This window comes from Zootoca vivipara, chromosome 11 (genome assembly GCF_963506605.1).
Source record: "Zootoca vivipara chromosome 11, rZooViv1.1, whole genome shotgun sequence".
Taxonomy (NCBI): Eukaryota; Metazoa; Chordata; class Lepidosauria; order Squamata; family Lacertidae; genus Zootoca; species Zootoca vivipara.
In genome coordinates this window covers 60,813,172-60,835,037 of record NC_083286.1, presented here as the reverse complement: position 1 = coordinate 60,835,037, position 21,866 = coordinate 60,813,172, and the positions used below count along the sequence as shown (strand labels likewise).

At 42.9% G+C, this 21,866-nt stretch overlaps 1 protein-coding gene across 2 annotated transcripts in view; it reads left to right on the top strand.

The window, feature by feature from the left end:
- Positions 1–1,865: 1,865 nt before the first annotated feature.
- UBAP2 (ubiquitin associated protein 2) overlaps positions 1,866–21,866 on the top strand; it is a 76,608-nt gene continuing 56,607 nt past the window's right edge. For both annotated transcript variants that reach the window (XM_060280390.1, XM_060280389.1), the window contains exons 1-2: positions 1,866–1,885; positions 21,267–21,406. In XM_060280390.1, the coding sequence (XP_060136373.1) occupies positions 21,308–21,406 (99 nt within the window). In that variant the 5' untranslated portion in view covers positions 1,866–1,885; positions 21,267–21,307. The remainder of the gene's footprint in view (positions 1,886–21,266; positions 21,407–21,866) is intronic.

Here is a 21,866-nt window from a genome sequence, read left to right as displayed (position 1 = left end):
CAGGACAGTCTAATTATTGTTTTTAAAAGTAAATGGCACCCCTCAAAAAAGGAATAAAATGATTGATATGCCAGTTTGCTGTTACATCACCCATACGTGACTCAACTTTTAGACTAAACTGGCCACCTAACTGTCTTTTGTAGAAGTCCTGTGAAAAATTTGGCCTGTGCAGAATTCTTCCCGGCTCCAAAGTTCTTAGGGAATCAAGGAGCTATAGTACCTTTGTACCTTTTAAAGGAGGTTGTGATGCTGCGGCATGGACAAGTGAATCCAACTGCCTGCAGCTCCCACCCACCATGATGAAGCACTCTCCTCTTCAGCTTCTATATTTGTTGCTGGGGGCTGGTTGCCAACAACCCATCTTCATTAGAAGGGGGATGCCAAGTCACGATTAGAAGATGCTAATAATAGTCATTAGCACTGCGCAGATTAAGAGAGTACAGGCACTTGTTTGTGGCAAAGTGTGGCAAAACGGCTCTGAGACCTGCAATTATTTCCCCTCCCTGGTACAGAGACAATGCAAATGAGCAAAGCCTAGCTTGTTTAGGCCTGCATCTCGATCAGCATGGGTCTCTTTCGCACACCATGCAGGAAAAGAACAGGGCTTCCCATGGCGTGTATAAAGAGCCACAGGATCCATAGCTTGGTAATGGAGCATGTATGTGCTTTGGAAACAGAAAGGCCGGGCTTCTCTTAATCAAACCCATCTGCGGAAGTGCTACGCAAGGACTTCTACTGGTGCAATGGGGTTTCGTTGTCTCTACTCAGCACCCCCTTAAATTGGCTCTGGAGGGTGTGGTAGGGCCGCCCCTGAACACTGCACATGTGTGTAAGGGGTGGGGTGTTCTATCTGGCAAGTGGATACGCTTGCGCAGACGCAACATTTGTAATAGAGTGACGTTGAACTCCACCTCATGGTCCCTGGTTCAAGCCCTGATGTCTCCAGGTAGTGTTGATGCTGAGCTTGTCTGACTTGTGAGGCAGCTTCCTGTGGTCCGTAGACAATCACGGTTCCCTGCAAAATGTATCGGTGACATATGTTTAGTTACAGGTAGGTAGCTGTGTTGGTCTGACGTAGTTGAAACAAAATTAAAAAATTCCTTCCAGCAGCACCTTAAAGACCAACTAAGTTTTTTATTTTGGTATGAGCTTTCGTGTGCATGCACACTTCTTCAGATATGACATATGTGTTTGCAAATATACTATTGTGCTCACATTCATTTGAATAATGCTCACACTTATTTTGGAATGCACTGTATAAGGGAGAAGTAACTGCCTCTTTAAGGACTGTAAGTATTCCATAGCAAATATAACCCACGGCGGGGCCGGCAACGTCACCCTTTCATATCCGACACGCCCCCTCCTAGGCCGCCCCCACTCACATGGTGACGTATGAGGCCCGCAGCGACTACGCCACACACTCTCTCTCCTTCTACTTCTAACCGTACGGGTAATTGAAGCCGCTGGAGGTCACGTGCGAGCGGACGTAGCCGGGCTCCTCCTCCATCTCCTCCGGAGGTAAGAGTCACGTGGGGACAGGAGAGCGGCAGCAGAAAAGAAGCGCCCCCCCTCTTTTTGGGATCACGTGGGAGGGAATGAGCCGGCGTGATTGGCGGAGGGGCGGTGTGCGCGCATGCGTGCGTAAGAAGAGGAAGCGGTGCGAGGCTGCCACCCGTACGGCGCACGCGCGGGGGCCGACGAGCGCGCCCTTGCAGCAGCGTCACGTGGTGAGGGCGGGGCTGTGCAGGCCGCAAGGGAGAGACACAGAGAGAGCGAGATAGAGCGCGCGCGCGCTCGCGGGAACGCGGGGGCGAGGCGAGGGGAGGGAAGAGCCGAGGAGTCACGTGACAGTGGTGGGCGCCGCTGCCGCCGCCGCCGCTGCTTTGTGAGCACATTGGCAGGTAACGAGCGCGCGACCGTGGCCGGGGAGAGGAGGATTCGGCGGGCTCCCCTCCCTTCATTGGGGAAAGAAAGAAAGAAAGACGGGGGGGTTGATATATTAGGCCGTGGGGGGGGGAAGGGAGAGAAAGGAATAGGCGCGCGCAGCCTCTCAGCCTCCCCTCAGGGGCCAATGGGGGGGAGGGGGAGACCGAAGGAGACGACGGACCTCCCTCCCCCCGAGCTCCGCTTAACGGAGGAGGGGGCGACATAGAAGGTTCCCTCCCCCCTTTTAAGTCCCTCGGAAGGGCGGTGGGGCCCTCACTCCCCCCTGAAGTGAAAATGTGAGAGGGAAAATGGCCCCCCTCCCCCCACCGCCTGTGAGTGCGTGTGAATACCGACCATTGGGGGGGTGAGGGAGAAGGGTGCCCCCACTCCTGTTGTGAGGGGAGGGCGGACGGTTGGGTTGGGGGGGCTGCTGCTGCTGCTGGAGTTTCCCTCCCGTGTCGGCTGCGAGCTGGCTTCCTGAAACGCGCCTCATGGTTTTTTGAGGGGAAAGGGGGTGTGTTGTGAGGGGGAAGTGGCGCGTGTGCCCTCGGGGTCCCTCTCCCCGCTCCCGCGCAACTCACACACGCGCCCAAGAGAGACAGGGGTTGGGACAAATAAAGCTTTAAAAACTCCTGGAAAGTTGCTGAGTTGTTTCTCACTCTCTCCCGCGCTAACACCCCCCCCCTTTACGGCTATTTGCTCCGTTTTGAGGTGGAAGTGGTCGTGGAGACCCCACCCTACAGGAAGCTCTCATGCCCTTCTCTCCTCCAGCCCCAGAAACCTTTTATTTTCTCCCCAGGGGGGCAAGAGAAGTTCACAGACTGCCCCACCCCAGTGCACCGTCATGTTGGCAATGGAGACGAAAGGGAGCCTGGCAGCAGGAACTCTCACTGTGGAGAGGAAAGGAAACGTTGAGGGAAAATGTTCCCCCAGCCCCCTTCCCCAGGTTAAAGGCGAAATGATGGATACCAGGCCCTGGGAAATCTTCTGCCTTTCAGTATCCCTGCTATGCCAGGGAGCATAGCCAGTCAGCTTCCTCTCCCCCCTCCCCCTTCACAACCCCTCCAGTTTTATTTTGGGAGGTTGGTGATCCCTTTCCCTGGGGTTGGTGCCTTTCTGCGCTTTGACTAGGGTTGGCTGCTTTCCCAGTAGGAGCAGTTGCCAACCTGTCTCCCACCCTTGCTTTATAGAACAGGGTCTCCTGATACTTGAGTTTCTCTCTCTCCTCTCCCCCCCCCATCTCCTTGCAGTGTGTGTGGTCTCAACTCTTCCGCCTGATCTGATTGTATCACCCTGTAGGTGCATGTGAGGGTCTTCGTTATGACCCTCTGAAAGGAGGGGATTTTTCCATCTTTGCACTTCCTCAAACAACCTAACAGGGGATGTTAGGGTCAGCTTGAATTATGCCCCCTTTTAAAGAAATTACTGACACCTGAAGGGTGTCTATAAACAATGGCACCACCTAAGAAGCCAGAGGAGGTTTCTTGAGGACAAGACCTGTGAATAGTCATCACTCTGCTTCTTGCCCTCATGCCTTCCCTGCATTGTCTCTCCTGTGTTTGGGCTTGTGAGGAAATGGAAGCTGGGGCAGGGTTGCGTTCTTGGAATTGCATACTTTAAAAAAACAAACAAGCAATTCTGGCTTACTTTACTGCTGTTTGTGAAAGAAATTGCAGCAACAATAGTGACCCATTTTATTCAAAAAGTGTTGAGCGTTCAAAAGAGTCACTTGCTATTTCAGGTCTGACTGCAATGAGCTCTGGGATTCAGGGGATCATGGGAAGTTTGAGGAGTATTGTTATGTTAAGCATGAAACTGTCTTGGTTCAGTACATCTTCCTTCTTAGGTTGCAGGTAAACAGTTTTAAGGCCAGCCTCAAGTCTGTGTTTACAATTCACTTACACCTAAAGGGGGTGATGATCATGCAGAATTGAAACTAGTACCTCTGTCCTGTGAATTTCCTGATGGTTAACTTGGTCTCCTGTAAGTGACTACTAGACTAGTTCAGTCCTACCCTCTTGGTGCCCAAGAGCCACCTGTCTTCCTCTTCTCTATTGTCTTTATTTGAATCAGTGATGAAAGGAGTTATAATGATATAGCACAGGGATCAGCAAACTTTTTCAGCAGGGGGCCGGTCCACTGTCCCTCGGACCTTGTGGGGGGCCGGACTATATTTTGAAAAAAAATATGAACGAATTTCTGTACCCCACAAATAACCCAGAGATGCATTTTAAATAAAAGGACACATTCTACTCATGTAAAAATACCAGACAGGCCCCACAGATAACCCAGAGATGCATTTTAAATAAAAGGACACATTCTACTCATGTAAGAACATGCTGATTCCTGGACCGTCTGCGGGCCGGATTTAGAAGGCGATTGGGCCGTATCCGGGCCCCGGGACTTAGTTTGGGGACCCCTGATATAGCACAATTGAGGGAATATTCTTTTGGGTGGTTTAGGCAGGAAAAACTGAGGACCTTTCCTGTACAGTATTTGGAACAGCTGCTTTTTTCACCCAGGAAGTGAAGTAAGAGCTGGATTCAAATACGAAGAAAAGAGGGAAGAAAGCAGACTGAGAACAGCAATGCTTCTTTCCTAAAATAGCATCATAAAAGGTGTTACTTGCTTTAGTATCCTGTTTATAGTAGTTCCTCAAGTCACTCTTTTCCTGGAGTCTGTTCGCATAATTACCTAAATAGCTTGGTTTGTAAAAGCCATACATTGTTTGTCTGATGCCTTTAGCTTTGTGTGAAAAAATATACCTCCAAAGCTAAAATCAGCTTGCAGTACTGGAATGGCCTTTTTGTACTCCAGATGTGTTACTTGAAGGTGTTGTGTAAACACATGTTAATGTACAGTGGGGAAGTGAAGGTGTCTTAGGTTTTTGTTTTTGTTTGTTCTCCCAAATATTCTTGAATTTTAACTTTAGCTGTGAATGGGCTTTTCTGTCTCTGGCAGGTTTTAAAGTATATGTAGAAAATGCTTTTTTAAACATGCTATTTCCTAAAAGTTCGGTTGAAAGCCTGGAATTCAGGTTAATCTCTTTTTGCCCTTTCCGCTTGAGAGATAAGTAGATATGTTCCAAGTTGTTGTTATATCTTTAAATGTATTTGAGTTAGAATTTAAGAGTGTTCTAGGCAGAGTTCAAAAATCTTAGGTTTCCAAATGTGTTTTGTCTTGTATTATCTTTCTTTAAACATAAATATAGGGCATCTTGGAAATAGGCAGGCTGGGTTTCATATTGTTTTTGCAGCAAACTTGTTCAGTGGCTGTTTAAAGGTTCTTTGTGTTGCTTTTGCTGGCAACCATCCATATATGTTTAGCTGCATTGCTAGGCAGCCTCCTACATATCTTTATTCAGAGCTGTTGTATGCAGTGTTTGTCAAATACAGGAATGATAAAATATTCACTTTAAAGACTTACTTTCAGTGTCTTCTCTTCTGGATCTCAGGCACCTCTCTCTGCAGATCTGCCAAAGTCTGAGCTTGTGCATTGTCTTTATGCTATATTAAATGCATAGCTTTAAATGGGGCGGCCAGTGTCTGGTGATAGACTTGTGCTAATACAAGAAAGTGAAAATGCCTAAATCTTGCAACTAGGAAACTGTGAAGAATTGGGTGGGGTAAGAATTGATATCTGAGCTTCTTCCGAGCTCAATTTCACTCCTAATCCCTTAGGTGGCAACAGAATACAGTAGAAGGGTCATTGTTTTTGAGTGGGCAGTGGATTGGGTTTGGTGGGAACATGTGACCTCTATTCCCCCATTGCCCTCTAAGGTATGAAAGCACCACTAGGCGGGAAGAGGGTGTTGTTGTGATACGGTGCTGTTTTATTTTCAAGGGTGATGGAGGGTCCTTTTGGACAGGCCTGTGCAACATGACTTTTCTTTTTAATATAATCAGTACTTAGGCTACTGCTGTTTTTATGAATACCTTTGTTAAATTTGCTTTTATATTCTAATGCTGAGTTTGCAGTATTCTGAGGTGCATAAGAGACCTAGATTTTCATTGTAGGAAGAACAAGATGTGTAAAACTTTTGATAGTAGGAAAAGAAGTGGAGCACAGAAAACGAAAACTTGTTGCCTTTTCTAATGTTGGCAAACTACCTTTGGCCTGAATCTCTACTTCCTCAAGAGGCTCTTCTGTGTGCTCCATAAATTTGTTCCCTTTTTATTCCCTACCTTTTTATTCATTACTAGAACTAGTATGAAGAGTACCGATAACCTCCAGTTACTTTTTTCTAAGCTGTGAAGTGGCAGTGAGGCTTGTGTGTGTGAATCACAAATGTTCTAAATTCTTATACTGTACACTGAAATGGAAAAGCTGCAAGCTATACAATTATGAAGTATCAAGGCATGATTAGAGGTGACCTAGATGTACTCTATTTTTCATAGTCATTTCCAGCATCACTTGTCCTCAGTGATTGGCTACATAATACTGTGATGTTATCCTGCCTCTGATTAGCTGATAGCCAATAGCAACTGGTGGGCCGCAAGTGGGGTGTGGGCTATATAAGTAAACCCAAAATAATTATTGCTTTTAATTTTTAATTGGTATGATGAACTCCTGCAACTTTCATTGGCATATTAAAATGCTGTGTTGATGTCACTTGTAACCAAACATCAGAACGGCTTGAGTCTTACATTTTAACAGTTGGGACCGCTGTGTGGCAGCTGATGCGAAATCCAGTGACAGTTTGTCACAAGGAGCTTGTACAGTGTTCTTTTGAGTGACTGTGCAACAGAGGTAAACTGTAGTAAGTCACTCAAAACAACCCTGTATGAGCACCTTGTGGCAAACTGTCAATTGGTCTGCTGCCACGGTTAGTTAATAGTTTAGGCCAGGGTAATTTGGAGTTTGTGTGGTCAAAATTTACCGACTGCATTTCCGCTGAAGAAACAGTAGTTTGAGTGGACATGAAACCCATTTGCAACTGAAGTCACAAAGTTGTCTTTGTGCAAAAGGAGCAGCTGTTGTGTCCTAGGACCCTCAAAGACGAGCTTTTGGAAGTGAGGTTGTCTGAATTTTGGCGCTTCATGTTAACAAAATTACCCAGTTATTACTGAGTATCTTGACTTTGCTGCTGCCATTTGGCGGTACAGATCTTTAGGAGACAGGTTTCCCACAATGATTGCTAGAAGTCATACAGTACCAGGCTATGCATCCACATGGATCTGCTTGTTGGCAAAATGCGAGCTTGGCCATTCCAGTGATACTTTCCCTAATGGACTTCATTTTGAATTAAAATATTAAATGTATTCCTGGTTTGTAATATCGAACATTTCTTGTGTAACATATGTTTTTAGAATAAATTATTATAGCTTATATAAATCAGTATCTTCATTGCTTCATTACATTTATCCTACACATAGTTTGCCCATGTACTGTATATATGGCATTTTGCGTAGTCTGTGGTTTGATCATATATCTGTTCATTGGTGCCAGTCTTTGTCGAGAGCCAGTGCCCCAAGACCCGGGACACCTCCGTCTCCTTTGTTTAGCTGAGTAGCGGAACTTTAGCAGACGTGGATTCCAATAAGACACAGAATGCAGGAAGTGTGTCTTTAGTAGAGTTTACTAGGGCATAAATCATACAGTTCCTTGCTAGATCCTTAGCAAGGCAAAACTTAGTTCATTTGAGCAAATCCAGTTTCCAGCAGGTAAAAATTACACCACACAAATATGAATGCAAAAATGAAAGTAAAAACAGAATAGCAGTAGGAGAGAGAAAGAGAAAGAGAATAATGAAGCACCCTTGGCAGACAGTTGATATACAGGTGAAACTCGGAAAATTAGAATATCGTCGAAAAGTGCATTTATTTCAGTAACACAACTTAAAAGGTGAAGCAATATATGAGATAGATGTATGACATGCAAAGCAAGATTGGCTCCCAGTACGTTTCCGAGCACGATTCAAAGTGTTGGTGCTGACCTTTAAAGCCCTAAATGGCCTCGGTCCAGTATATCTGAAGGAGCGTCTCCACCCCCATCGTTCTGCCCGGGCACTGAGGTCCAGTGCCGAGGGCCTTCTGGTGGTTCTCTCGTTGTGAGAAGCCAAGTTACAGGGAACCAGGTAGAAGGCCTTCTCGGTAGTAGCGCCCTCCCATCAGATGTCAAAGAGAAAAACAACTACCAGATTTTTAGAAGACATCTGAAGGCAGCCCTGTTTAGGGAGGCTTTTAATGTTTAATAGATTATTGTATTTTATTTTTCTGTTGGAAGCCGCCCAGAGTGGCTGGGGAAACCCAGCCAGATGGGCGGGTTATAAATAATAAATTATTATTATTATATATAAGATATGTCAAGCCTTTTTTGTTGTAATTGTAATTATTTGCAGTTAGGCGGGTCAATTATAAATGGAATGTAATTAAAGAAATGTAATAGCAATGTTTATTTTTGTTGCTTTACTGAATTAAATGCACTTTTCGACGATATTCTAGTCTGTCTCAGGAGCGAACAGCCTTTAAAAATAGAGATAGCACAGTAGTAAAAGAAAGTCTTTGCTCTTTCTGCCTTCGAGAAGACCTGAGAACCTTTTAAACCTTAGAATGTACCAGAATGCTTCTGGTGGCTTCTGTACTTCATTCACTGACATTCTTGTAGGAGGAGGATTTCCTATTGTGTGCTGTTGAGATTTTCCATTTGTGTCACTGCAAGAAATGCTTGAGGAATACTGGACAGTGGAACCCTCCTTCTTACATCTTAATTCAGTCTTCTAACAGATTAGCTGGAGGAGATGCTAACCTGCTTAAGTGGAACAGCTTGCATTAAGATCAATGGAGTGTTGAAGGAGCTTTGATCTTTCCCTATTTATTTTTTAAATTATAAATATTTACCGGTATTTTGAGAGGGTGAAGATTTTTTCTTTATACTACTTTTAAAAAAAGTTTAAGATGAGTTTTAATCTTGCATTATGCTTTGTGTACTGTTTTATCAACGTTTGTAGGATACAACTACTAAATGAATCTGGCTACTTGGGTAGAACAAAAACATTTTTCTGATTTATGTGTCTGGGCCATTGAAATAACTTGACTTAATGAGGAAAAAGACTCATAGTTCTTTAGATAATTGGTGGTAAGATTAGCTTCGTGCAAGAGTGGCTGTTCTCTTTGGCAGCTGTTAAACAGAAAATCCTTATTAATGCAGTTCTGCAACAGCATTTCTCGCTGAAAATGTTTAATCTGTTCAGCCCTACAAGGTTACTTAAGGAGAAAAAGGAGTTTGCCATAGGGCCCCTACTGATATTCTTTTGTTACTTACCGATTATGGAATATATACATTTTGTTGGATTAAATGGAGCTGTTGTGGTTATTAGTTTAACTCTTTACAGTGTTAGAAACTCAGATATATACCGTAAGCCAGGCATCCCCAAACTTCGGCCCTCCAGATGTTTCGGACTACAATCCCCATCATCCCTGACCACTGGTCCTGTTAGCTAGGGATCATGGGAGTTGTAGGCCAAAACATCTGGAGGGCTGCAGTTTGGGGATGCTGCCATAAGCTAATTGCCAGATGACACCTTAATTTTGGTTACGGTCACTGCAATGGAATGTCTAGGCGCTTTTTTGTGATGGGGTTTATTATTATTATTATTGTTATTCATTTTATTTCTATACTGCTTTATATATAGGTTTGCTGCCATATAGCTGGCTGGCTGGCAGCACAGCACCAGAAGACAGTCCCCACCCCAAACATTTAAGTGATCAGTTTAGAATGTGCCTGCCAACTAAGCTAAACTAGATCAGATGTTAATGTTTATTTTAATACTGTATCAAGGTGGAGCAGACGCTAGATGATGGCTGAGTTTGAGTACTGTATAGTAAAAGAGACTTAAAGAAATAGAGTGGCATGGTTTTTTTTTAATGTGGTAGACTTCAGGTTATATTTTAGTGAATAAGATCTAATTTATATATTTTTACTGCTGCTATATCTGTACTGTCCCTGTTATACCGAACTGCCAATTTAAATGTATCCCTATTGTGTTTCATCACTTCCCTGATTTTGTATGTGAGCTGGAACTGGTCTGTGACCGAAATAATAAATTCATTCAATGTTTTGGTAGGAACAGTTTGCTATGTTGCTTGACCCCTGTAAGTGTAATCTGAAGTTTTTGTTTGATTTATTCTGCTGTGTTTGAACACACAAGAGATACTGGCTAGGAATCTTGCCTTTTTTCTGTCCTGTCTGAAAGTCTGTGATATCTTCTTGTGCGTAAGATATTGTTATGTTGATTGGGAGCTATAGTGTACTGTATTTAACCAGAAATGGCCATTTTGTCTAGTTTAGAAAAAGACTGCATCCTTGGGTAGTAATAACTGGCAGTCATGTTACTATCTTTCTTTTGTTACCTACGGGAAGGGTTAGAAAGCTTTGTAAGAAATAAAAGTGCCTTTAACTGCTGAAATTTCTGTTAAGAACCCACTTTGATACCTGAAATGTCATCAACCACTGCCTGTTTCTTTTCCAACTTATGTCTAGAGTTGCAGCAGCTAGAACTTTCTGTAGTTAGGTCCTACTTCATCTTTTCATCCAGGTGAAAGAGAACTGAGTGTGGGATGGGGGCAAGGAGAAGTTTGTAAACCCTCACACATCTGCTTTGCGCCTTGAAAATCATGTGAATAATAACAAGGACTCATCAAGGTTGTTGTTGCATTCTTTATGTGCTGTGAGCCATGGTGCCCCAACCTTTTCTTGTCAGTGCAAGTGATTTTCAAACATAGCCAATGTATGTGGGACGTGTCTTCCTGCTCATGATAAAAATAGTTTTGTATCTGCATGCACAGACTTGGAACCTTTGTAATTTGGAATATAATTTAGCACCAAGTTCAATGTACCAAGATATTTATTTGAATTACATAAAATGGCTTGAATATGAATACTGAATTGTGCATAGTATCTTGGGAAATCAGCTTATGGGTTGTATCCAACTAAGTTCAACTTAAAATCAACACATTGAAATTAGTGGAAAATACTAACTTGGGTTCATTAATTTCAGTGAGTCTGTTTCGTGTGCAGCTTAGATACAACTGCAAGACACTAAATTTATTTTGTAGTGTATTTCCTGATGCTGTTTCTTTAAGTCCTCTTTACAGTTATCTTACAAATAGTGCTATGCACAATTGAAGGACTGAGTCTCACTTTGCATTGGGCTATGTATATTAAAGTCCAAAATACAAAGCTGGAGGATGCACACATGTACAGTTAGATGAATGAGTCTTCAAAAACATCTAGTTGTGACTGGGAAAAGGATCTAAACCTCCATATTCAAGTCTGAGAGATATCTGCATGCCTTCCACACTTGATAGGTCATGTGTGTATTTTGTAGTGGGATTGTGTACCTGTGAACAAAAATGTAAAATGAGAGCCAGCTTTCTTGTGGTTTGTGCCACATCTTTTGGAAATGTAATGAAATGGTTATGAGAGTTTGGTACCATCTTCAAGACTCATTGAATGGGGATTATCATAGGGAAGTTGGCCTTGGTTTCATTTAACTGCTTTGATATAATGTCTGAAACCCTTGGTCAATATCTATTCATGTATAAAAACTGTATATTATTTACAAAATGACATCTAACATTTAAGAAACTTCTGGAAAGTCCTTTTACTTCAGGGTTCCCAGGGCACTTTAGTATGACTTGGGAAAAAATGCCAGTACTCTAGGAGAAACAAAGTCCTGTGACGTTCTGGATATTTTCCCTTCCAGTCAGCTGTCAGTGAAGGAGGGAAATTCTGCTGTCTCTGCATAGGAGTTAGGAAGTGATCTAATCACATTCAGAACAGATATGCTCAAGAATTTATCTCTCAGCTTAGGGAACACAGCTCTGGTCTCCCTTTGAGCCTGGGTGTCCAATTTCAATTTTCTTTTCTATCGTAGCTAAGTAGCTGTAGAATAGAACTGGAATCTTAGACTTTGAAGGGACCCATAGGGTGTCTGGTCCTTTTGCCTAAGGAAGGAAGTCTTAAGTTTACAATATCCTTGGCGCATGTTATGAAGATATGCAAGTCAACCATCTCCAGGGACGCCTCTCTTCATACTGAACCCCTCTTACAGTTAAAAAACTTGTCCTTTCTAACAAATTCACTGAAATGTTCTTTACCAGTTTTTAATTTATTGTTGCCAGCTTCATTCTCTCATGTTTATAGGAAACACAATTATTTTGTGCTAGTGCTGTTTGGCCCTGGTTAGTGTGTGCTGGTACTAACCTTTAAAGCAGGCATCCCCAAACTTCGGCCCTCCAGATGTTTTGAGCTACAATTCCCATCTTCCCCAACCACTGGTCCTGTTAGCTAGGGATCATGGGAGTTGTAGGCCAAAACATCTGGAGGGCCGCAGTTTGGGGATGCCTGCTTTAAAGCCTAACAGTTTGAGTCCAGTTTACTTGAAGAAAGGGGAAAGGTGTGTTGTGGTTGAAATGACTTTTAGTACCCCATATACCTTTTGGGGCCAAGTTACATGTGAATTGATTGCCTTTACAGGTGAACTGCCCACAATGAAGTCAGTTGTTCGGATGCTCTCAAGTCCCAAAGTTGGGGTGTCAAATTCATACAGGGCTTGCAAAGAGCCCTGTGTGGTGCTTTAAAGCAGTGTTTCCCAACTGGGGGTCACATTCCAAGGGGGCCACAGGTGAAAATTAAGTAAATGGGGGGGCCACAGAGGGAAGTGAGAAAAAAAGAAAAGAAATCATTTTTTTAAAAATCCTGATTGGCTGGCTATCTGCTTAGCAAATCACAAGCAGGTAAGGGGGTGGCCCACCAGGGGGCGGCCTAGCGCTTCATTTTATATTGAATTTGTATAGCCATGGTTTGTGTACAGTAGGAGAGGGCGATCACTGAGGCTCCCATTTTGACCACTGCTTGTAGCTGTCGACAGTGCTGGGCCAGGTGGCAGCCTGGGCCTGACTCTGCAAGGCACGGGGTACAATCCACCTAACCGAGCAGGGTCATCTGGTGCTGCTGACTTGTATCTAGTAAATAACTAAGTATCTGAGTTCAGTGGGCCTCACTCTCAGGTAAAGGTGGGGGGGGGGCTATAGTGTTTTATCTAGGCAGCCAGGGCTCTTCCAGATATGACAAGATCTTTTTGCAGCAGGTCAGTGAGGACTACTTGCTTTGAATCCCCCCCCCCGATATATACAGAACTCCTTTTTGCAGACTCTCCAAGTGTTCCTATTTTCCAGGGACAGTCCTGGATTTAGAGAAGTTGTCCCAGTTTCTGATTTGATGCCAGAGTGTCCCAAATTTCCTTAGGACGTCCCTATTTTCAGCAGAAAAATGTTGGAGGGTTTGGTAGGATGTCCCAATTTTCATCAGAGAAATGTTGGAGGGTATGGAGTTATCTGACCCACAAGCCCTCTGAAGTCAGCACTGGATAGGAAAGTTATTTTAATGTTTAATATTTTATTGCGTTTTTATATAAGTTGGAAGCCTTCCAGAGTGGCTGGGGCAACCGAGTCAGATGGGCAGGGTATAATTAGTAAAATTATTATTATGCCTGGCGTGCTCTGGTCCATGGGGTCATGAAGAGTTGGACACGACTAAACTACTAAACAACAACTTTATTATGGTATATGACATCCCTATTTTCATTGGAGGGTATGCTTTTGGATTGTTATTTGTAGTTTCCCCCCCTCTGTCAAATAACTGGGATCACGTAAGTGTTGTTTACATGGAAGATGGATCTACCTCGGGAGGTCCTGGATTCTCCTTCCTTGGAGGTTTCTAAGCAGAGGTTGGATGGCCATTGGTCATGGATTCTTTAGATGAGTTTCCTACGTTGCAGGGGGTTGCACTAGAAAGATGACCCTTGGAGTCTCTTCCAGCTCTATGATTCTGTGTTATTCTGCTTCAACAATATTTCATTATTCTGTCATTTTATTTAATTGTATTTTGTATAAATTATAGAAATTATGAATAAAATATGTTCTGTTAACAAACAGAGCATTTAAATAGCTACCTTTCTACCGGTAGGACGGGGTCGAAGGCCACAGGAAGAGGAAACAAGGTCAGAAGGGGGCCATGATTGGGAAAAGGTTGGGAAACACTGCTTTAAAGCACCTGATGCTTCAGAGAACTCACTAGCAGAGCCAACCCAGCAGACTTTGACTCTACCACCCATCAGCTCATGGGTCTTAAAGCCAAAGCCCACTTTCCATTGCCAGTGCCATTTAAGACTCCTGATGGTGCCTTGGCAGCCACATCTACCTTCCCCATACTTGATGACATATGATGGCAGGTGGCCGTGGTTTTGGGGAAACAGCTAGGCCCATGGCCCTGAGGTTCCCCACCCCAACCTGCTTTTTCAGCATCTCCTAGTGTCATTGGAAATCAATTCAAATGCCAATCAAGGTCTGTGGTGTGAACTCTGCCAGGGTTTCATGCTTCTGTAGCAATTCAGCAGTGAATAGGCTAGGCTGAGTACAGTTAGAGAAATTAAGGCTTTCAGGGAATAGAATGGAAATTTTAACATCCCTGTTTGCCCACTTAAATCCAGTTGGATTTGTATTTGTATGGTTTGATTTGCAACCAGTGGTGTCTCCTGCCTTCGACAATATTCGGTCTTGAATTTGAAGTGTATTCTGCAGTACTGACCTTGTGCCAATTACTGTGACAACAGAATGATGTCACAAATCCAGAGTTATGGCTCTGGCATTGTGCATCAGGTTTTGCCTTAAGTAGGTCTCAAAGAATAGAAAGGAAAGTAAATGTTGTTAGTCTGCAATCTTGCCACTGAGGAAGATGGAACATAGAGAGGTTAGGGTAAGGACTTGGGGGGGGGGCTGGCTTTCAAGGGCTGTGGTGATTAGGCTGCTATTGTTTACATCTGGAGTTCAAATTAGAGAAAAAACAAAGGATGTTGTACTAAGTGATACTTAATATACTATATATATATATATATATATATATATATATATATTTGAGAATACATTATTATTACCTTTTTAAATGTATATTTGGGTATTGAATTGGAGCGGGATAAAAATCTTAATAGCCTAGTCCTGTGATTTGGCAGTCTGCTGTTGAAGCTCTTTAGACCACTCAAGTCCCATCTGTGTTGCAGGGCATAGTTGCTGTTGTCACAAGATTTGGCACAGTAGCAGCACCTGGAGCTGGGTGGGCTCGCTGTTGCCCCTTCTGTAGCATTTCAGAATCACAAAATGGTGTGTACACTGGAACCTCGGGTTACGTACCGTCCTCCTTACGAATGCTTCAGGTAATGAACTCCACTAACTCAGAAGTAGATGCCCCTAGTTGCGAACTGTGGCACGCAGCGGGGAGGCCCCATTAGCGAAAGCGCGCCTCATGTTAAGAACGGTTTCGGCTTAAGAACAGACTTCCGGAATGAATTAAGTTCATAACCGGCGGTACCACTGTATGCACATTTGTTAACGGGGGTTATCCAATAAGTTACCATAATGGGTCTCTTTAAATGGCCTGGGAGGTAGACTGTTAGTGAAGAAACATGCTCCTTTTGGCAGCAGATCAAATTATTTTGGTAATGGGGAAAAATTATTCAACTTACATTCTTACGTTTTTGATACTGTAGAGTGTAGATATATTGGAACAAATGTGGAAAAACAAGACTTTTATAGTGGGTCTTTAAAATTTGATTTCTTGGAAGGAATTGTCATTAATGCACAAAGGCTGTTAAGCCTTCAGTTCTGCTTAGAGTGATGAATGGGTCACCATGTGATTCAAACTTACTATGAAGTTGCTTTTTCAACTCGTTTATGATGACACCTTGGGTTACAGCAACTACCGTAACTTACAGCTCATTGCTGCTCTGCCAGTAAATTGCATGAGACTGTCCAATAAATGATTCCAGGAATTTCTCAGTGTCTGCTGCAGATGAAATTTTGATCAACTAAACTTTGAAAAGGTGTAGGGGGTGATGTCTGCACCTGGTTTTGTATCCTCATTTTTTTTGTCATTCCTCTCTCTCCCTAGAATTATGTCAAAACAAAATTAAAAAAAATTCCTTCCAGTAGCACCTTAGAGACCAACTAAGTTTGCCATTGGTATGAAGAAGTGTGCATGCACATGAAAGCTCCTACTAATGACAAACTTAGTTGGTCTCTAAGGTGGTACCGGAAGGAATTTTTTTGTTCTGTTTTGACTACGGCAGACCAACACGGCTACCTACCTGTAACAAAAGTGAAATATGTTTACATTTATTTATTTGCAAGAGAGCTTTAGCGTGAGCAATTGATTTGGTCGTCTTTATTACATTTATACGTATCTTGCTTTCTTCAATGATAGAACTCGTGCATTGTGTTCTTGGACATGCTGCCATCCAGGCAATCTTTAGGCCAGACCTGCTTAGTTTCAGCAAGATTGTTGCATAATTTGCTTTCAGCCCAAGGCCTGGTATCTTCAGAAGGTGCCATGGTGGTAAGAGTGAGCAATGTGCACTGCAATGCTCCATTCAGTAGTCATAGAATCATAGAACTGTAGAGTTGGAAGGGACCCCAAGGGTCATCTAGTCCAACCCCCTGCAGTGCAGGAATCTTTTGCCCAACAGGAGACTTGAATACATGACCCTGAGATTTAAGAGTCCCATGCTCTACCCACTGAGCTCTGTGTAAAGCAGGAGGATTATGAACAACTAGTCTGGTTGAGCGCTGCAGCCACATAGTCAGTCGCCTTTGATGGGATTTAACCATCTGGGTCCTTTATCTTTACCTTTTAATACTGTACTAATGTAAACAATGGCTATATGGGACGCAAGTGGTGCTGTGGGTTAAACGACAGAGCCTAGGGCTTGCCGATCAGAAGGCCCGCGGTTCGAAACTCCGCGACGGGAGTGAGCTCCCGTTGCTCGGTCCCTGCTCCTGCCCGCCTAGCAGTTCAAAAGCACGTCAAAGTGCAAGTAGATAAATGGGTACCTCTTCGGCGGGAAGGTAAACGGCGTTTTCGTGCGCTGCTCTAGTTCGCCAGAAGCAACTTAGTCATGCTGGCCACATGACCTAGAAGCTGTACACTAGCTCCCTTGGCTAGTAAAGCGAGATGAGCCCCGTATCCCCAGAGTCGTCCGCGACTGGACCTAATGGTCAGGGGTCCCTTTACCTTTTTAAACAATGGCTTAGTGGGAACAAGCAAATGTGCTCTTGCACATTGAGAACATTGCAAGCAGGCATTTCCTTTCCTGCTTCTGCAACTCTGCCAACACCTAAGCCCTAGTTTAGTTTAGCATTGACTGTAATTCAGGTTATTGTCTAGAGTTCATAAAGTAAGTATTTGTAAACCATTGGATAAAGATACTAGGTGGTGGTGTGTGTTCTGCCTTGTAAAAGGAAGTTTCCAGTTGTAGCTGGAGTTTCCTAAAGATTTATTCTGCTTTGTTAGCTTCATGGGAAGGGAAATCTTTCTACTCAAAAGCATTTGCACAGGAAATGTTCTAGTGGACATTTTGTGGATTTCAAACTACTGTACTCAGAAAGGAAGTTCCTGAAGAAAAGTGTTCCTAAGTCAATATAGTTTTGATACTTTGCTATTCTCTGCAGGAATGAATGGCAACAATGAGCTGTACTACATTTTGAGCAACATGCAAGTGTTTGCAAACCCCCTTCCCTCCAATTTGTCCCATTTATTCCATTGATGAATTCTTTGGTGCAGAAATCCAGAGGGCCTGAGGCTTCGAAGCAAGACCTCATGCTTGGCAAGAGTGCTGCACCTTTCCTTTGGAATGAGCGCTCGCACCCAAGTAGTGCTTATTGGTCTGCAGCTTTTAAGATGATTGCTAAGTAGTTCTCTGAGGGTTGGATTTCATGCACTTACAGAGTTGCAAACCTCATCAGCACAAAGCTCATCCTAACACTTGGCAAGATGTCAGGCTGTCTGGAGTGGTATTGGGATGATTCACTGTCACGGTGCCATCTAAGCTGTGTCGTACCAAAACTCAGTAAAGATTGAAAGTACAGGTGTCATCCCACTTATATGTGTGCGTGAGGCCAGGAAATCAATAAATAAGGTAAATAAATAAATAGAGTCAAGGAAATGGTGGGAGAGACCCTCCCTGGAGCCTGAAGAGGACTTTCCATACCATATTGTCTTATTTTAAGTCTTCCTAGAATATTTTATAACACTGAGTTGACTAACAGATGACTGATTAGTCATGCCCAGCCTCCAATAACCATGGGTAACAACCAGATGCCTAAATAAGGGAACGTGACTTAGAATGTATAATGTTAAGGAATCTCACTGTCAGTCATATAAAGCCAGACAGCATAAAAACATACCTGGGATTTGCTTTTGGTAGCAATTAAGCTAGAAACCCAAACTTTATTAAATTAGATGGCTGGTTTCCATCAAATAATTCACCAGAGGTGTTGTTTTTAGTCTATAAAGCCCTTAGCTCGGAACCAGTTTGCCCACTGCAGTCTGCAGAACTGGCATTGTTACAAGTGCCACATAATACCTGTTCCACTTGTTCTTTTAGTGTGGCAGCACCTACCCTTTGGAACTCCCTGCTTATTGATACCAGGCAGGCACCTTTCACTGTACTCTTTTTGACACCTGCTAAAAACATTTTTTGTTTAGGCAAGCTTACCCAGATATGTAGAATGCTTATGTGTGTTCTAACTTATTTTTGGCTTATTGCTATTTTTTATGTTTTAAATAGTTTTTAACTGTTTCTACTGATAATATGGTTTATTCTCTTTGTAAACCTCTTTGAGGTTTCATTTTTTTACAATCAAGTGGTGTATATATTTCACTAAATAATGTAAATAAATAACTCTGGGAAATGTTTTATTTTTTAGGGGGGAGAGGGAGCTGAGGCTCCTGTTCATTCCTGTGCCACTAACAAAGCAACAGTTCCCAAGGTTCCTTAAAAGCTTAATGTGTATGTAGCATATACATGACCTGCTAACCTTCCTAGCATTAGTCCCTGGCTGCTGAAACCTTTTGTTCTTTTTTGACATTGGCAGTTGGGATCTCTTGCTCCCTTCATTCTTCGGTCTTTCAACCAGCTAATGTTAGGGACAGATATATGCTTCTTGGCCAGGGGCATTGGGAGTATGGTCATCTGTGATCTCCCGATTAACTTCTGAGCCCTCAGCTTGGCTATTTTTAGCAAGCGTTGCTTCTCTGCTTCTATTCTGGGGAAATATTTGAAACTTGTTCCAGGGGGAGGAGGAGTAGTTTAGAAAGTTCAGGAGAGTGCAGTGTATGTGCTTGTGTGTAAGCAGAACACACACAAATTGTTCCCCTCATCTGGCAAAAGCAGGCAATGTCCTGGTCTTGGCTCACTGCACTTTGTTTCCTTGTACGTTGTTAGGTTTATAAGAATATTGCTCTTAAATGTAAATTCCTAGCAACTGGCATGTAGCTGCTGTGCCTTAGGCTTCTTGAGTAGGATTCAAAGCTGAGTGCTTCATCTAGCCTTCCCTGATCCAATGCCTTCCAGATGTTTTGAAGTACAGCTGGGTGGGACTGTTTGCATCTGTCCAGGGGGGATCTTAAAGCTGATTGTTAAAAAGCAAGACTGTCACAGAGTTTAATGCAATGTAGGTGCAGTCTACTCTGACTGAAACATAGCTGAGTACAGCTCATAATTATTATTATTCAAGCTGAAGTTTTAGTAAGCAAGTGAACTTGAACCAGTCTTGAAGTAGCAAAGGTAGTCTCCACCAGTCCATCTTTTGTTAATAGCTGGAAGAGGAGGTTAAAATTAAGACTGCGCGACGCTACACCCAGCTTTGTCAGAGGTCCCTTCTAAATGGTTTGGGAGAAATTCTCAGGACTTTAAGGTGGGGTAGTACTTGCCTGTCATTGTATGAGCCGGTCCAATAACTTCCTTCCTTCCCCACTTCCTTCCATTTTTATTTTAAAACTGTGTGGAGCATGGGGGTAGCCATCATTTCCCCTTTGGTATGGATGCAGTACTATTACATAGTGTCTTCCCAGGGACATTAGCAGCTGTTGAAGTACAAAGTGTGCCGCAGCTGTGCTGCCAGTGGGCACTTAGCCAACCTGTGGTTTTGCTTTAAAAAGAAAAGAAGAGGAGTGGGTAACTGGGACCCAGATTCTTAGATCAGCTCAGTCGAAGATATGCAAGTACTTTCATCCCACATTTTGGGTGGGTTTTCACACCCCACCCATGATCCATGAAATGTTGGGAAATTGAGGAAACTAAGACTTTTGGGTCAGCCCTAGTTAGAATGCTAGTGAGACTGCACGAGTCAGCAGTGAAATGTCAGATGACTCTGTAGAATGCTGTGTAAGACTTCTTCAGATAGCTAAAATGTTACGAGTTTGTGTCTGCAGTTGTTACTGTTTGCATATGACAACATCCCACAGGTTGCTCATTTCTGGTATGTTTGTTTGACCTAAGCAACCACAGTAGAGTGGGACCTCCTCTCCCAGATTTTTTCGATGAGCTTGTGAAGTTGTTGTGTAAGTTCAACCGCCCACTTTGAAGACTTCAGAAGGTATCCCATCAGGTCTGCTGGCTTCGTTGTTTTTCATTTGGTTAATAGTTGTACACAACTGCCCCAGATTTGGAGATACTAAGCCACTTGGTCAAAGGACCACTGAGACCAGCCATAGCCATGATTACACCTGTACTGTATTCAGATGAATGGAGGCAATCCCCCCCCACATATGAGCACATGAATTTACAATTAGAAAAAGTGGAATAGGAGTTGGTTGTGCTCTTCTTAAATCTTAAATCTCATACCTTTACTAGTACCTCATTTTTCTCTACTTGCCATTTGAACTGATATTAAAAGGAGTTAAGGCCTTGGAGAATGTAGAAACAGTGTTAATTCAGATGCCCCCCCTTTGTGGTGAAGTACCCTTGAGGGGAGTCATCTCATTCATCTCATGTGGTAGCAGCTGATATGGACCACATTAAAGGAAAACTTCAGGTACAAAAGATGCAAACAACCGCACAACCCATTTTTCTGTCTTCATGTGGATTTTGGACTTGCAATTTCTAGACAGTTCGACTTCTGTGCTGCATGGGAAACCACTTTTAAAGTTGGACTAGGTTCCTAGAGCAGCTTGTAAAATGTCACCTGAGTCTCTTATTCAAGGAAAGGAACTCTGAGATCTCTCAGTCTTCAAGCAAAGTAGCCTTTTGGATCATGGCCCCGCCCTTCTCTGCAGATAGGAGTTTTGAGGTAGCGCCTTGCCAGACCTTTTAGGAAATGCATTTCTACTTCCCATGTGTGCTAAAAAGAAGAAGAAGAAGAATGTCACATTGCTACTTGGGACATGAACATAATTTGCTGTCACATAACACATAATTTTGTGTTAATCTGTATACTGTCATTTACGCCAGTTTTTCATATTGGGAATAGTGCTTAACTCAGCTGGATTTTTCCTCTCTTTTTCAGATTTTCTATTTTGTACATACGTTGTTTTGTATATACTGTATATGATGACTTCGGTGGGCAGTGAACGTACCCGGGGCACTCGAGACAAAGCGCAGATTTCAGCCACGCAGCTGACGCAACCACAGAAACCAGTAGTACAGGTAGGGATGTGGACATTCTCGATCCATGTATCTGTAATTCTTAACCTGTAAGAATTAATCAAGATCAAGCAATGATGTCAAAAATACCATTGCTCAGTGGGTTTATACATATGACAGCCCATAAGATTAATCTTATCTACTTGAATTAGGAGTGCTTGCCATCCAATCTATGGTAGTTTGCAAATCCATAGCCTTTCAAACTTTGCTCTAACTAAAAGTTCAAATTTTACTCAAATTTTAAATGAATTTGTAAAACTTTTTTTTAAAAGCTCACATTTCAGAACTGCCATTGATGAATGACACAATGCCCAGTAAGTAATGTGACTGGATCAAAAAATCATTATTCATTACTTACACTGGCAGTATCGCAGCTTGACTTATTATTTACTAGATTTTTTAAATTTGGGTTGTAAAACTGGTGTCTTACATTAGAATTTACAGTTTTGGGGGAATATTCTCC